General features: G+C 35.0%; 1 protein-coding gene across 9 annotated transcripts in view; it reads left to right on the plus strand.

Annotated features, from left to right (window-relative positions):
- Positions 1-13486, plus strand: part of Usp9x (ubiquitin specific peptidase 9 X-linked) — a 128489-nt gene that overhangs the window by 69671 nt on the left and 45332 nt on the right. For all 9 annotated transcript variants that reach the window (XM_063245721.1, XM_063245720.1, XM_063245723.1 and 6 more), the window contains exons 17-21: positions 1404-1499; positions 2064-2275; positions 3375-3615; positions 3948-4097; positions 5024-5144. In XM_063245721.1, the coding sequence (XP_063101791.1) occupies positions 1404-1499; positions 2064-2275; positions 3375-3615; positions 3948-4097; positions 5024-5144 (820 nt within the window). The remainder of the gene's footprint in view (positions 1-1403; positions 1500-2063; positions 2276-3374; positions 3616-3947; positions 4098-5023; positions 5145-13486) is intronic.

A 13486-nucleotide genomic window follows, 5' to 3' on the forward strand; every position in this document is an offset into this window, starting at 1 on the left:
ACTTATGAACAAGTTCCATTCCAGGGAAACTTAAGTCTGATTCGTTAGTCCAGCAAAGTGAGTTTTATACACCTTTGACACAAGTGCATATTGTAAAGCATAAAAAAACTGCACACACAAAAAATAGTATAAGCTGTTTTTACAGTTACCTTAAAGTGGTGGTATAGTACAGTACAACTATAAATAAATAATTTTTGTCGTTAAACCATCCATAGCTCGCAGTAAAAGACGCACCCAGTTCATCTTATTTTTTCAAGTCTTTGAACGGGCTTTTAGCTTTTTCTTAAATAATCATTAAGCTGAGTGGGACTAGACACTGATGCTGAACCTGCATCCACACACTGAGAAGTTTCTCTATCTCCTCTCTCATTTTACCGTGTATTTTGGATATTATTGTTGACTTCATTGGTGCAGCAAACCTCACATGTTCCCTGATCTTGTCCTTATTCTTTAGAATTATGCCAATGATTGAATGATTCATGTCATAAGAATGAATGTCATCTATCATCTTTTTGTTTAGTCCAGTCTCTCAATTGTTCTCACTTTTGTTTCCGTGGTTATTCTTTTGTGCTGGTAGCAATCCCCTCCACATCACCACTGTTCTCTTCCTCTTGCTTCTAGACATCCTAGGGCTCTGATTGAGCACAGTACTACTGTACAGTAAGCACACAGCAGTACAACTGTGACAATGTCTAGCAGACACTTGAACTACTTCCACAATTTGTTCACAACTGTGAATGTTCATAATAATGCAATGTCTGTTTTGTATCTTTAAAAGCTTGCAATTTGAATGTTTGTAAGTCAGGGGCTTACTATAGTTGAAACCCTTTTTAAAAATTATTTAGTCCAGTATATAGTTGTAGTTGAATAAAGAAAGCATTTTCTTTTTCTTTTGTTCCATGTCCCAGTGCTTTGACACCTTTCCCTACCCAAGCCTCTTACAGAGATTAGCCCCTAAAATACTTCCTCTGAATCCTAGAATTCTGAATATAGTTTGAAAAACACTAAGGTAATTAGATGAGTGATAAACATGGTGTAGGAACTGAGCATAGTCCATTATATGCTAAGGTGTGTTTTATAAAATCTCTTATTTGCTTCAAGCTAATTTGATTTCTTCCTTGAACACCTCATGACTTGTTTATCAAGATGTTAAAATAGAAGGTTAAAGGTACTGATTAAGGCATATGTTAACCTTGGTAAAATGTCTTTCATTCTTAAATTTCTTTTCTCGGAAACTTATGTTTTGTATTCTTTTCCACTTTTCTCAATTTTACTTTTGATTTTGAAAGTCATGTTGCAATACATTTGAATAGTGTATTAAAATTAAAGGATATTGGTTGAATATAAATGCCTAACTAAAGCATCTCTTGAAAGGATTAACCCTTTAATCTTTTTGAACCTAGGTGGTGATTCAGAGTAATGATGATATTGCCAGCAGAGCTATCGATCTCCTTAAAGAGATATATACGAACCTTGGCCCAAGACTGCAGGTCAATCAGGTGAGGATAAATGCACATTAAAACAAACATGGCAAGTGCAGTGGCCTACACGTGTAATCCCAGATAGTTGGGAGACTGAGGCAAAAGGATCTCAACTTTGAGGCCAATCTGGACAATTTAGCAAGACTCTGTCTCAAAAATAAAAAAAGATAACAAATGGGCTAGGGATGTAGTCAGTAGTAGAGCACTAAAGTATGAGTTCAACCCCTAGTATGGTTAAAAAAAAAAAAAAAGGAAAAAGTACATAAAATATTTATATGTCATTTGCATAAAACACGTAAGCGAATCTTGCTTAAAGTACATTATTACATTTTGAAATGGCGAAAGATTCTACTGTGAATGTTTTGATACTAGCACCTAATCTTTTAAGGTTTCCAGTCTGACTAGTTTATCCTTATAAACTTACATAACATGATGTATTTCATCAATATAGACTGTACTTAAATATGACTGTTACTAATTGAGAACTATCTTTAATTTACTCATTGTCATTTCTGGTAGGATTAATGTTACACATTTTTGCATATCAAAACAACTTGATCTGTCTTCATTTGGTCCATTTAGGTGGTGATCCACGAAGACTTCATTCAGTCTTGCTTTGATCGTTTGAAAGCCTCTTATGACACATTGTGTGTTTTGGATGGTGACAAAGACAGTATTAATTGTGCAAGACAGGAAGCTGTTCGAATGGTTCGAGTATTAACTGTTTTAAGAGAATATATAAATGAATGTGACAGTGATTATCATGAAGAAAGAACCATTCTACCTATGTCAAGGTTTGTGAATGACTCATCAGCTGGCACAAGTTGTTAATCATTTAGTATTTTATAAACATTTGGTTTTGTTTTAAAATGATGGGTCTGGGGTCAGGGATATAGCTCAATGGCACAGCACCTGCCTGGCAATCCTGAGTTCAGTTCCCAGTACCAAAAATTAAATAAATAAATAAAATGATAGATCTGTATAGATAAAAGGATAGTGAGGAAGAAATCATTCTTATTTGAAAATATCATATCTTACCCATCAAAAACATTATTTGTATCTTACAGAATCCTAATAATTGACATTTCTTCCAGGATCTGATTAAAATTGTACGTTTTTTGGCAAGTCATTCTCATTAAGTCCAATTTTCTCTGCTTTTTATAGTTTTCCATTGACATTGCTGATTGTGTCACAGTGATACTTTGCAGTTGAAGTGTAATTTTGATGCCATTCATTCACCTTGTTAATAATTGCATACTCAGTACTGTAGTTGAAAGGTACTCTTAAAAGCTGCTTTGACAGATAACTACATACAATACAGCAAACAGCAAGAAATATTTTCAGATGGTCTTACAGCATTTCTCTGAATGTTTTATTCTTGAATATTTGAATGATATTTATAGTTTAGAAATGTTTATACAAAATGCCATCAGTTAGGGAGTTTTAAAAAAAGGTTTGTTTGTTAACGAAATTATATAAAATTGCTCCTCGTGATCTATATTTTGTATCTTACCTGCAAAAACTTACTGTGTTATCATCAATATAATTTTGATGTGATTTTTGATATGAAGAATTTTTTCAGAATAGATTTACAAATAGTCTAGTGAGTTCAGCTTGTGTTGCATAAAAACTAGCGAAATGATGTCTCGGGCTTAATTTCTTAATAGATACTTTTTTGCAGTCTTAGACACAAAAGTAATAACGGAATGTGATCATTTTGTCCTGACGTTTATATACAGTTTTTAAAAGGAGCAGTTTTAATTTTCGGGATTCTATTGGGTATCTTTAATTCATTTTCTTTTGTCTAATAAAAAAATACTCAGTGTTAAATTCCCAGCTTTGAAACAAGATTTGAAAGTGCTAAATTGATGTTTTCCTTTTTCCCCCTACCAGAGCTTTCCGCGGTAAACACCTCTCTTTTATAGTTCGATTTCCAAACCAGGGCAGACAGGTAGATGACTTGGAAGTATGGTCTCATACCAATGATACAATTGGTTCAGTTCGACGATGTATTCTTAATCGCATTAAAGCCAATGTAGCCCATACAAAAATTGAGCTCTTTGTGGGTGGAGAGCTGATAGATCCTGGAGATGATAGAAAGCTGATTGGACAATTAAACCTAAAAGATAAATCGGTAAGTATTTATAGTTGCCAGAGTTTTTAACAGAAACAAACTTGAGACTATATTTCATTTATTCAGTAAGTGCTGATTATTTGATATGTGTTAGAATGTTTGGATTATAACACTAAAGGGCATCACGACACCCACAGTATATCAGTAAAGGATTTAGAGCTTTTGAGTGGCTAATAGACACACCTAAGTGGTTATGTGAAACAGTACTTCTAAAATGTATCTATGAAAAGTGTAGAATTTGGAGGAGGTTTTTGTTATGTTTATTAAGTGTTAAATTCTGTTTCATGTATTTTTCCCTTGACTTTGATACTAACATAGTCTGTCATTTTCAGCTAATTACAGCCAAACTTACGCAGATCAGCTCCAATATGCCTTCAAGCCCTGATAGCTCTTCTGATTCCTCAACTGGATCTCCTGGAAACCATGGTAATCATTATAGTGATGGTCCTAATCCTGAAGTGGAAAGCTGTTTACCCGGAGTGGTGAGTAGATTCTGTTTTGAACATCTGTATGCAAGGGATTAAGCTAAGATCTTTGAGAATAAAAAAGTAATTTATGGTTCTCTTTTCCTTGAGCTAGCAGTTAAATGACTCAAAATACCAAGTATAATTACATAATTAAGCATATACTCTTAACTCAAAATACCAAGTATAATTACATCATCTTCAGAATGGATTCCTTTGAAAGGTGATTATAAATTTAAAACACTACTTCCCTTATAGATACAGTGTAGCTATGTATATGTAGAATTTATCAATTAGAGCTTAATTTATAGCACTGAGTATATTAATTTTTTTTGTATCACTTTTTTCGTTTGTATCATAGAAAGGATCCTTCCTTTAGCACTATTTAATGTAGGTTATTGAGTGTAGTGGTACATGTCTATAATCTCAGCATTCCAGAGGTGGAGCAGGATGATCACAAGTTCATGGTCAGCCAAGACTATCTAGTCAGATCTGTCTCACAAAACTTACATATGTTGGGAAATAATCTGAAATCTTTCTCAGATTTATCAGTAAGATAGCTTGTATCCAGTGAATCTATGAATCATTTTCTTGGCCTCTTTCTTTTTTCTTTTTTCCTCCTCCTTTTTGATTCCTACCTAGAAAAATTTTAAGGACTACAACACTAAACACCTCTACTGTCAAAAGGATTCAGCCCCTATGCTAGTTGGATTGGGAACTTAGTGGCCATGGTTTAGTACAATAGTAAAAGTGTTGTCACAAAGAAGTAATTGTAATTGGAAGTGTCTCTGAATCTGTGTCATAAAGGATTTGTAAAAGTGAGAAGATGAAGACCAACTATTACAGAGAGTTGAAATAACATAAAGTTTGAAAATTGACATGAACTTGGGGGATCTTTTTTGCAGTAATTTACAAGTAATAATTTTGCGTATTTTGGATTCTAGATAATGTCACTGCACCCCAGATATATCTCCTTCCTTTGGCAAGTTGCAGACTTGGGTAGCAGCCTAAATATGCCACCTCTTAGAGATGGAGCACGAGTACTTATGAAACTTATGCCACCAGGTAAGAATTTTTACATGATCACAATAAAGGAATATATTGTCAAATGTTTTAAATAAGCCATGTAATAACAATTGAAAAACTGTAGCCCATAGGCCAGTCCAGCTCAGCACTTGTTTTCTATACTACCCACACCCAACATGTAAGGATGGCAAAGAAAATTAAGTGGCAATGAAAAAATAAAATCCAGAGGAAACTATTTTGTGACACATGAAAATTACAGAAATTTAAATTTTAGTGTGTAATTGAAGTTTTATTGGTATGTAGCCACTTAATCATTTATTGTGTATAACTTTTGTCTTGTAACTAGAGCTCAGTAGTTGTGATAGTCCACAAACCTAAAATACTTACTTTTTGGCCCTTCACTGAAAATACATGCCTGTGCCTGTCCTGTAATTTGGATCATGTGTGTAAACTATATAATTTTTTTTATTCTTTAGAAATAATCACTTTCATCTTTAGTCTTTATTCTTGTATATGTACATACAGTTATATCTGTGAACAGCTATTTGTCACTTTTAAATCTATACTGCTTTTCTACTTGTAGGTGAAAATACCCATCCCCACATCCTCCTAATACTTGCTTAAATCTATATTTAATGTTTACATTTTCAAGACTATGTGAAAAGTAATTCTCTAGTGATAATTTTTATCCTAGGTTTAATCATTTCTCCTTTTTATTTTCTTGATTTTTGTATATATCTATCTTTACTTGTTCCCACATACCTTCTAGTAATGTCTCAAAATAATTTTGCATTATTGGCTGGGGATTTAGCTCAGCGGCGTAAGCACCTGCCTTGCAAGCAGGCGGTCTTGAGTTCGATCCCCGGTACCGATAAAAATGAAAAAGACAAAAAAAAAAGGGTAATTTTCCATTATTTTGTACATTTTGTAATTCATTACCTCCATTGTTAGCCTAGAACTATGCCTCTTCCTCTCTGCTGGTGGTTTTTCGTCTGCCACACAGCTCTCATTTGGGAACTTTGTATTAGTTTTCTGTATCAGCTCTGTGTTTACTAGTGAATGTTTTGGGTATTCTTGAGGTGCTATTTTATTTTGTTGAACTATACCTCCCCGTAGGTAGTAGGCCTATGTGGAAGGTATGTTACTCTAAGAGATAGCTTCCTGAAACAGCCAAACCCTCACATTTAAGTTGTAGTTTGGCTATAGAATTCTAGGTTGAAAATTTATTCTTCATAGCTAATGGTGTTGCTGATAAATGACAAAAGAGCTCTTGTGATACTTGTTTATGGAAGTTTTGGTTTTATCCTTCAGTTTTGAAAGTTCACAATGATATGTCTTAGTGGAATTAGATCTCCTTTGTAACAGTTGGTTTTCAGTGAGCTGGATTTCCTCAGTTGTGAGATTTGTATTCAGAGTTAGGGGGTAGATTTTTTTTTTATCAGTACCAGGGATCGAACTCATGACTGCACGCTTGCAAAGCAAGCGCTTATGCCACTGAGCTAAATCCCCAGCCCCTAGGGGTTAGTTTTTTGGTCTACATTTTGCTTTTGTGTCCTTCTAAAATGTTTTGAGTTTTGTGTTGAAACTGCTAGGTCTAATTGCTTATTAATTTACTTTTTCTCACTAACTTTACTTTGCAGTGATTTTCTTTACATTTTTATAGCTTGTCTTTGACTTTTACCCTCATTTATATTGTAGTGTAAAATTATCTAGATCTTTCTTAAAGTGAGCCTTTTTTCTATATTTTTTTCACTAGCATATATTTTTGATCTACTAAATGTGTGTTGCTTTAAAACTTAACATTCTGTGAAATTATGCACTAAACAGGGCTTTTATGGGAAAACATTCATTGGGAAAAATCATTCAATCCTATACAATGTCTACATTTAAAAATTTTTTTGTGGGGGGAGATAAAACTACTTTTTTGGGATCTATTTGCATGACATTTACTAGCCTGCTGTACCTTCAAATGCTTCATTATGTATTCGTTACAGACAAGAAAATTTATCGATGTAACTGAACTACAGCTGTACTAAAGTTAATGTCAACTCCCTACTACTATCTAATAGACAGACACTGTCTAAGGGTCTCTGATAATCTTTCTGCAGAGTGAAAAGTTGAAGTTCAAAATTCTACATTACTGCCAGGTGTAGTGGTGCACCTTTACAATCCCAGCACTTCATGAAGCTGAGGCAGGAAGATCACTGAATTTGTGACCAGTCTGGGCTACAATAGTGAGTTCAAGGCCAGCCTGAACTATACAATGAAACCCTGTTTCAAAAAGCTAAACAAAGGCCAGGTGTGGTGGTACACACCTGTAAATAATCTCAGCACCGGAGTCTGTGGCAGGAGGCTCGCTGCAAGTTTGAGGCCAGCCTGGGCTACAAAATGAGTTCAGGGCCAGTCTGTAAAGACAAAAAAACACTCTAAATAAGTTAATCATACATTACACTTACTTGACATCTCCCTTTAGTTTTCTTTTGGAATAATTCCTCTTTCTGTCTTTGACTTTCATGACCTCGAATATTTTTGGGGATTACAATATAAGTAATTTTTTGTCTGTTTTATCATGATTAGTTGCAGGCTATTCATCTGAGATGTGACTCCACACAAGTGATGCTCTGGGGCCAGGGGTTTAGCTCAGAAGCACAGCACCTCCCTGGCAAGCATGAGGTCCTGAGTTTGATTCCTGGAAACCCCAACCCCCTACCCCAAGTGATGCTCTGTTCTTTTTAGTGTATCCAGTCAGGTAGTACGTGATTTTAGTTTTATGCATATCTCCTTAGGATTTCCGTGATCGCTTGAGGTTTTACTTAATTCTGCACTATAAAATTACTTTTTCCTTTATAATTATTTTGCAGAGGTACAATCAGTTACCATCATTTATTTTGCTAAAATTAATCTCAGTGGGGCTGGGGATACAGCTCAGTGGCACAGCGCCTGCTTGGCAAGTATGAGGTTGTAAGTTGGATCCCCAGTATCCCTCCAAAAAGTAATAAAATAATCTCTTAGTAGTTACTTCTGCAGGTTGATTTGTGTCACTTTTACATGTTCTCATCAATCTCCAAGCACATATGTCTGTACTTGTTGGCTGAAGATGTTCTAGGCTGACAACTTGTATCCTGTATGCCCCAGTCCTACAGTCAGCCATTTCTCCAAGGAACCTTGGTATATATATGTATGTATGTACACTATGTGTGTGTATATGTTGAAGTACTTTTAAAAAAGCTCAGACCAGATCCTCCAAGGTTAATCCTAGAGTCATTCTAGATTTTTATCTGTATTTACAGCTCTTTTTCTGATAGTAAAAAGCCTGGATTCCGTTATCCTTCTAACGTGTGTGTGTGATGATTTATATGAAATGAGTCATCACCACCACCACTTTTTTGTCTATGTAGGACTGACTCTCAATGTTGAGCCTCATTCCACCCTATGGACATCATCCTTATGCAGTCTGAGTTGAATCTTTATGCTGAAGTATCCCCTTATGTAGACTGTCCTCCCCCTACATGATCTCTAACTCTACGCTTAGGATGGTCCCCTCTCCTTCCACATAGAATCTTTTTTTTTTTTTTGTCTTTTTTGAAACAGGGTCTCACTATGCAGTTCAGGCTGGCCTTGAGCTCACTTTGTAGACCAGGCTGGTCTCAAACTGGCTCCGATCCTCCTGCCTCAGCCTCCCGAGTGCTGGGATTATAGGTGTGAGCTAACATGCCCAGCTGCCATATAGAATCTTAAAACAGAGGACTAATAAGACTAGTAATTGGTATCTTCTGAGACATCGTGGACAGTCCCAAGCAGAGATGGTTCAGTGTAACTGAAGATGACCCAGGAGAGAATAGAATAAAAAGATACAAAAAACAACAAAGAAGAAATGCTGGTTTAATGGTGTTGAGATAATACAAAAGGAAGTACTGCTCTGAGACAGATGGGCTGCCATTAACATGGGCACCAGAGGAAGTAAAATATGCCAAGAGTCATGAAGTCTGGGAGCACAGTCCTAGGATGTGCCCCAGGTGCAGGTGCTCACTGTATATTTTCCTTTTAAAAAAAAAGTTAAACAGTAGCAGTACACCACCTGCCTGACAAGCATGAGGTCCTGAGTTCAATTTCTGGTCCCCCAACCAGTTAAATAGGCTTCTATTTATACCACTACCAGTCTGTGGTGATGTTTGCTTGATTTTGCTTGTTCTTGAAGATGAAAAGTTCTTCCCCTGATACTCTGGCTCTGATTGACTGGGAGAAATCATAGATGAACACACTGTATACTGATGACATTATACTGGGCAATTGATCCTTTTTTATTATTATTATTATTATTTTATGTTATTTTAATTTTGAGATGGGATCTCACTATGTAGTACAGACTGGCTTTGAACTCAACAGTGGTCCTCCTGTCCAGCCTCTGTATTTGATTAATAGGATATGAGCTAATTGTGATTTTCTTTACTTCTGTTGATAGCATTGTCTTTTGTTTTGAGTTTCTCCTTTTAGAAAAAAAACTTTACAGACTGACAGAACTTTAAATTTATAAAGAAGCCCCAAATTTAGTAACTAGCATTTTGCTATAATTGTCATACAATTCTCTCTGCTTGTTTTTCTAACCTGGGGGACAGTTGGAGACAATCATATATTTTTGTCCATAAATAGCTTAATGTATGTTTTCTAAAGTCAAGGACATCTTCTTAAATTAAAACAGTATTCAAGTTCGATCCCTGGTACCACAAAAAGAAAAGGCTATAAAAATCAGAAAATATAGCAAGCATAGTACTACTATAAAATCTGTAGACCTTGGACATCTTCACCAACACCTCAGTAATGTGCCTTATATAACAATATTTGCTGGTTCAGGGTCTTGCCTAGGTTCATACACTGCATGCCAAGTTTGTGTTTCTCTAGGTTTCTTTATTCTTGAATAATTTCTTAGTCTTTGTCTATTACTTAAATGTTTCTAAAAAGCAGAGATTAGTTGTGATGTTTGAATATCTCTCCTTTAGTTGTATCAGTTTCCTGATGATTATATATAGTTGTATCTTTACTAACAGAATACTACTTACGTAATGGTATTTTTCTTTCAGGGCACTACAATAGAGACACAAGTAACTGCATTATTTCTAGATAACAGCAACCCAGATCACTTAGTTGGTAACTGAAATGTTTCTCCTCTCTGACATCATTATTTTCCTTCTGTGAAGAGATGCTTTAATATTCTATAACTCTTTTTCCTGACAAAAATTGTACCATATTATTGTTTTTGTCATTTTATTATGATGATGGCCTAAATCAGTTATTATGATAATTGCATAATGATTTTTAAGTTCTTCATACCTTTTACATCTACTAACTGGCATTCTACTAGAAGATAATGCTTTGTCTTCTGCCTAGATATGTGTTCTTACTTTGGGGAACAGGTTGGATACTGGTGATCAAACTCAGGAACACTTGCTTCATCACTGAGCTGTCCTCCCTAGCACTTTATAAAAATTTTTATTTTGAGACAGTCTCACTAAGTTTCCCAGGCTGGTCTCAAACCTGTAATCCTACTGCCTCAGCCTCACTTTTTACTCCTGGATTATTTCATTCATTGGGTTCATAATCGGTTTAGAAACTCATCTTTGTTTATATAGGTCTTTTGTTTTCATCTGTAGTTCACCCCAGTACTTGTTTCTAAGGCCTTAACTTTTCTAGAATTGAGTGGGATGCTGCTTTTAGGTGCCCTCTTTCTCTCCTCCCTGCTCCCATACACCTTTTGGTTCAGTTAAACCTGTCCTCTACCCTCTTACACACCTTCAGTAATTTGTTGGCATCTCTCTAGTGTTGCTTCCTCTTGTTTTTATGCCCTTCTGCATTTATATATTTTCATATTCGTTCTCATTCTAGTAGCGTTTAGGGATACATTGCTGATACAGTTCAGTATATCACATTTAATTGGCCCAGAAAATTTTTAAAACTGTCTTGTGCTTCTCTTCTATTACCGTCTTTTTCTGAAGTAAACATCTTGTTGACCTTTCTTCTGATTCCTATGGGAGAGAATCACTTTGAGTGAGATTCTCAGTTAAGTCTTCTCAACTTTATTTAATCTTGATCTGTTGTATTGTTTAGACTTTGTATTGTTACATTCACTAGTATCTCAGTTACAGTTGTTGCTTTGTATTCTATGCAGATTGGACCATTACAAGATTTTAAAACAAATGATAGAATCTTGTGGTTTGAGTTTAATACCACCAAGTGGCAAAAGTGAGCTCTTCCTAAAAATCATCAGGCAGGAAATTTCAGAGGGTGCTTTTTTCCCAGATATTACACAAAATATAGTATGAACCTAAATTTGAAAAAACCAGTAATGATTGTTAGTACAGTAGACAAATTAGTATAAGTATTGGACTCAAGGGAGCTTGAGCGCTAATCCTGCTTCTAGTTGCTACTATGTAGCCTTTGTCATATTTAAGTTTTTCAGATTTTCCTTTTTGAGATAATAAAAAAAAATGTAGAAGATAATTTCTCATAGAATTGTAGGAATTAATATGAGGTGAAGTATAAGAAAAATTTACCTAGTAACTGACTCTTAAGATTTAAACAAATATTAACGCACTCTGTCACTGTAGTTGTTATGCATACACACACCAAACTTGTATAAGAAAAACAGCCAGGGCCAGGGGGTTTAGCTCAGCGGTGTAAGTGCCTGCTTGGCAAAGGCGAGGTCATGAGTTTGATCCCAAGCACTAAAAACAAAAAGCAAAAAGAAAAACAGCCAGGGGGATCTGTTGACCAAGGAGTTCAAGACCAGGCTAGGCAACATATCAAGAAGCCTACCTACCTCAGAGAGAGAGAGAAGCAGGAGCTATTAAGAAAAGAAAATGGTTATAAATTTTGTTTCTGGCTGTGGTAAATTAGCTGTGTAACATTTGGACATTTAGTGTTTGTGCATGTGTGCATATAAACTATACTAGAGTTAAAAACTCCTGTGGCCTTTCTCTACATTCAACTGGGAAAAAACTTGCTCAATACTGACCTAAGTGTATATTGCCTTATGAAACAGTGACTTGCAAGACTAAAAATATTCTAAGTCATAATTATCCCTGGTTAATAGAATTATGTATAGATAGTTTGAAGTTTTCTTTTGCATATTTTATAGTAAAATGAGCATATATGTAATGAAGGACCTAAAATCATGTGTCTGCACAAATGCAAGTCTGTATTGACATTTGGTTAGATACCTTAGGTGAATGAACTATATAATCCAATACCATTAAATGATTTTTTTAGAATTCACTACTCCCTTTTCTTAAGCTTTTGTTTTTCTTCCATATCCTTTTAGTGCCATCCTCCACTAAGAATATTTTGAAATGAGATAAATCCATCCAGATACAGGAATTAGTTTGTCTTTAGGGAGTAATTTGCCACCAAGTGTCAAAACTGGACTTTTTTAGGTCCTAATTTCTTGTGTTTATTGGATTTTCATGACACAATTAATTACAAAGATTAAGCTGAGAGGATTTTTTAGTATTAAAAAAAAGAACTGTAGAGATGTCTAAATGCCAAGTAAGAGAAACAAAACTGGCAAAATAACAGTGCCATTTTAATCACTAAGTGATGGATGTGACAACTACTGCCATGAAAATATTCAGAAATATTTTACAACATGACAAGTGCAAGGTTGTGAGTTCAATCCCTGGTACCAAAAAAGAATAATAATAATATATGACCCTTGTTTCCGGGCCTATAAAACTGTCCTAAGAAAATATATAATAATTTTCAGTTGTGTTCATTCTATATCTCAAAGAAGCTTCTGCTGAAGGGAAAGGAAGATAATTTTATCCAATACTTTATGTTTTTAATCATACGGAGTTACCTTAGAAACAGCCTGATTGTCAAAATTCAACTTTTAATTGATAAAAATGATCAAGATGTAATGTATCTATATCAGTTCCCCAAGTTGAATATAATTTGTGTCTCCCAAATACACACTTTAAAAAATTTTCTTGGACATGATTGACAACCCATGAGTGTTTGGTTATAACTGCTTTAATTGTATTGTGAAATTATGTTTTAAAACTCTTAATCTTTTTTTACTGTCATTTAAAAGAACTTCATGAGCCAAGTATGGTAGCTCACACCTATATTCCTAGCACTCAGGGAGGCTAAGGTATAAAAGGATCTCAAGTTTAAGCCCAGCCTGGGCAACTTAGTGATGACCTAGTGAGATCCTATCTCAAAATTAACAGTTCTGCTTACTTTGGCTTAAGCACTGTGCACTGTATTTTTTATGTTTGATTTTTAAGGGTTCAGTTTTTTGGGTACCAATCTCGGTGAAGCAATTTAGTCATGGTGTTAACTCTAGACAGTACATAACAGTGCACAATATAGTGTCATGGACTTAAACA

Source organism: Cavia porcellus, unplaced genomic scaffold (assembly GCF_034190915.1).
Source record: "Cavia porcellus strain 051 isolate PalLab524CR breed Dunkin Hartley unplaced genomic scaffold, mCavPor4.1 scaffold_3, whole genome shotgun sequence".
NCBI lineage: Eukaryota > Metazoa > Chordata > Mammalia > Rodentia > Caviidae > Cavia > Cavia porcellus.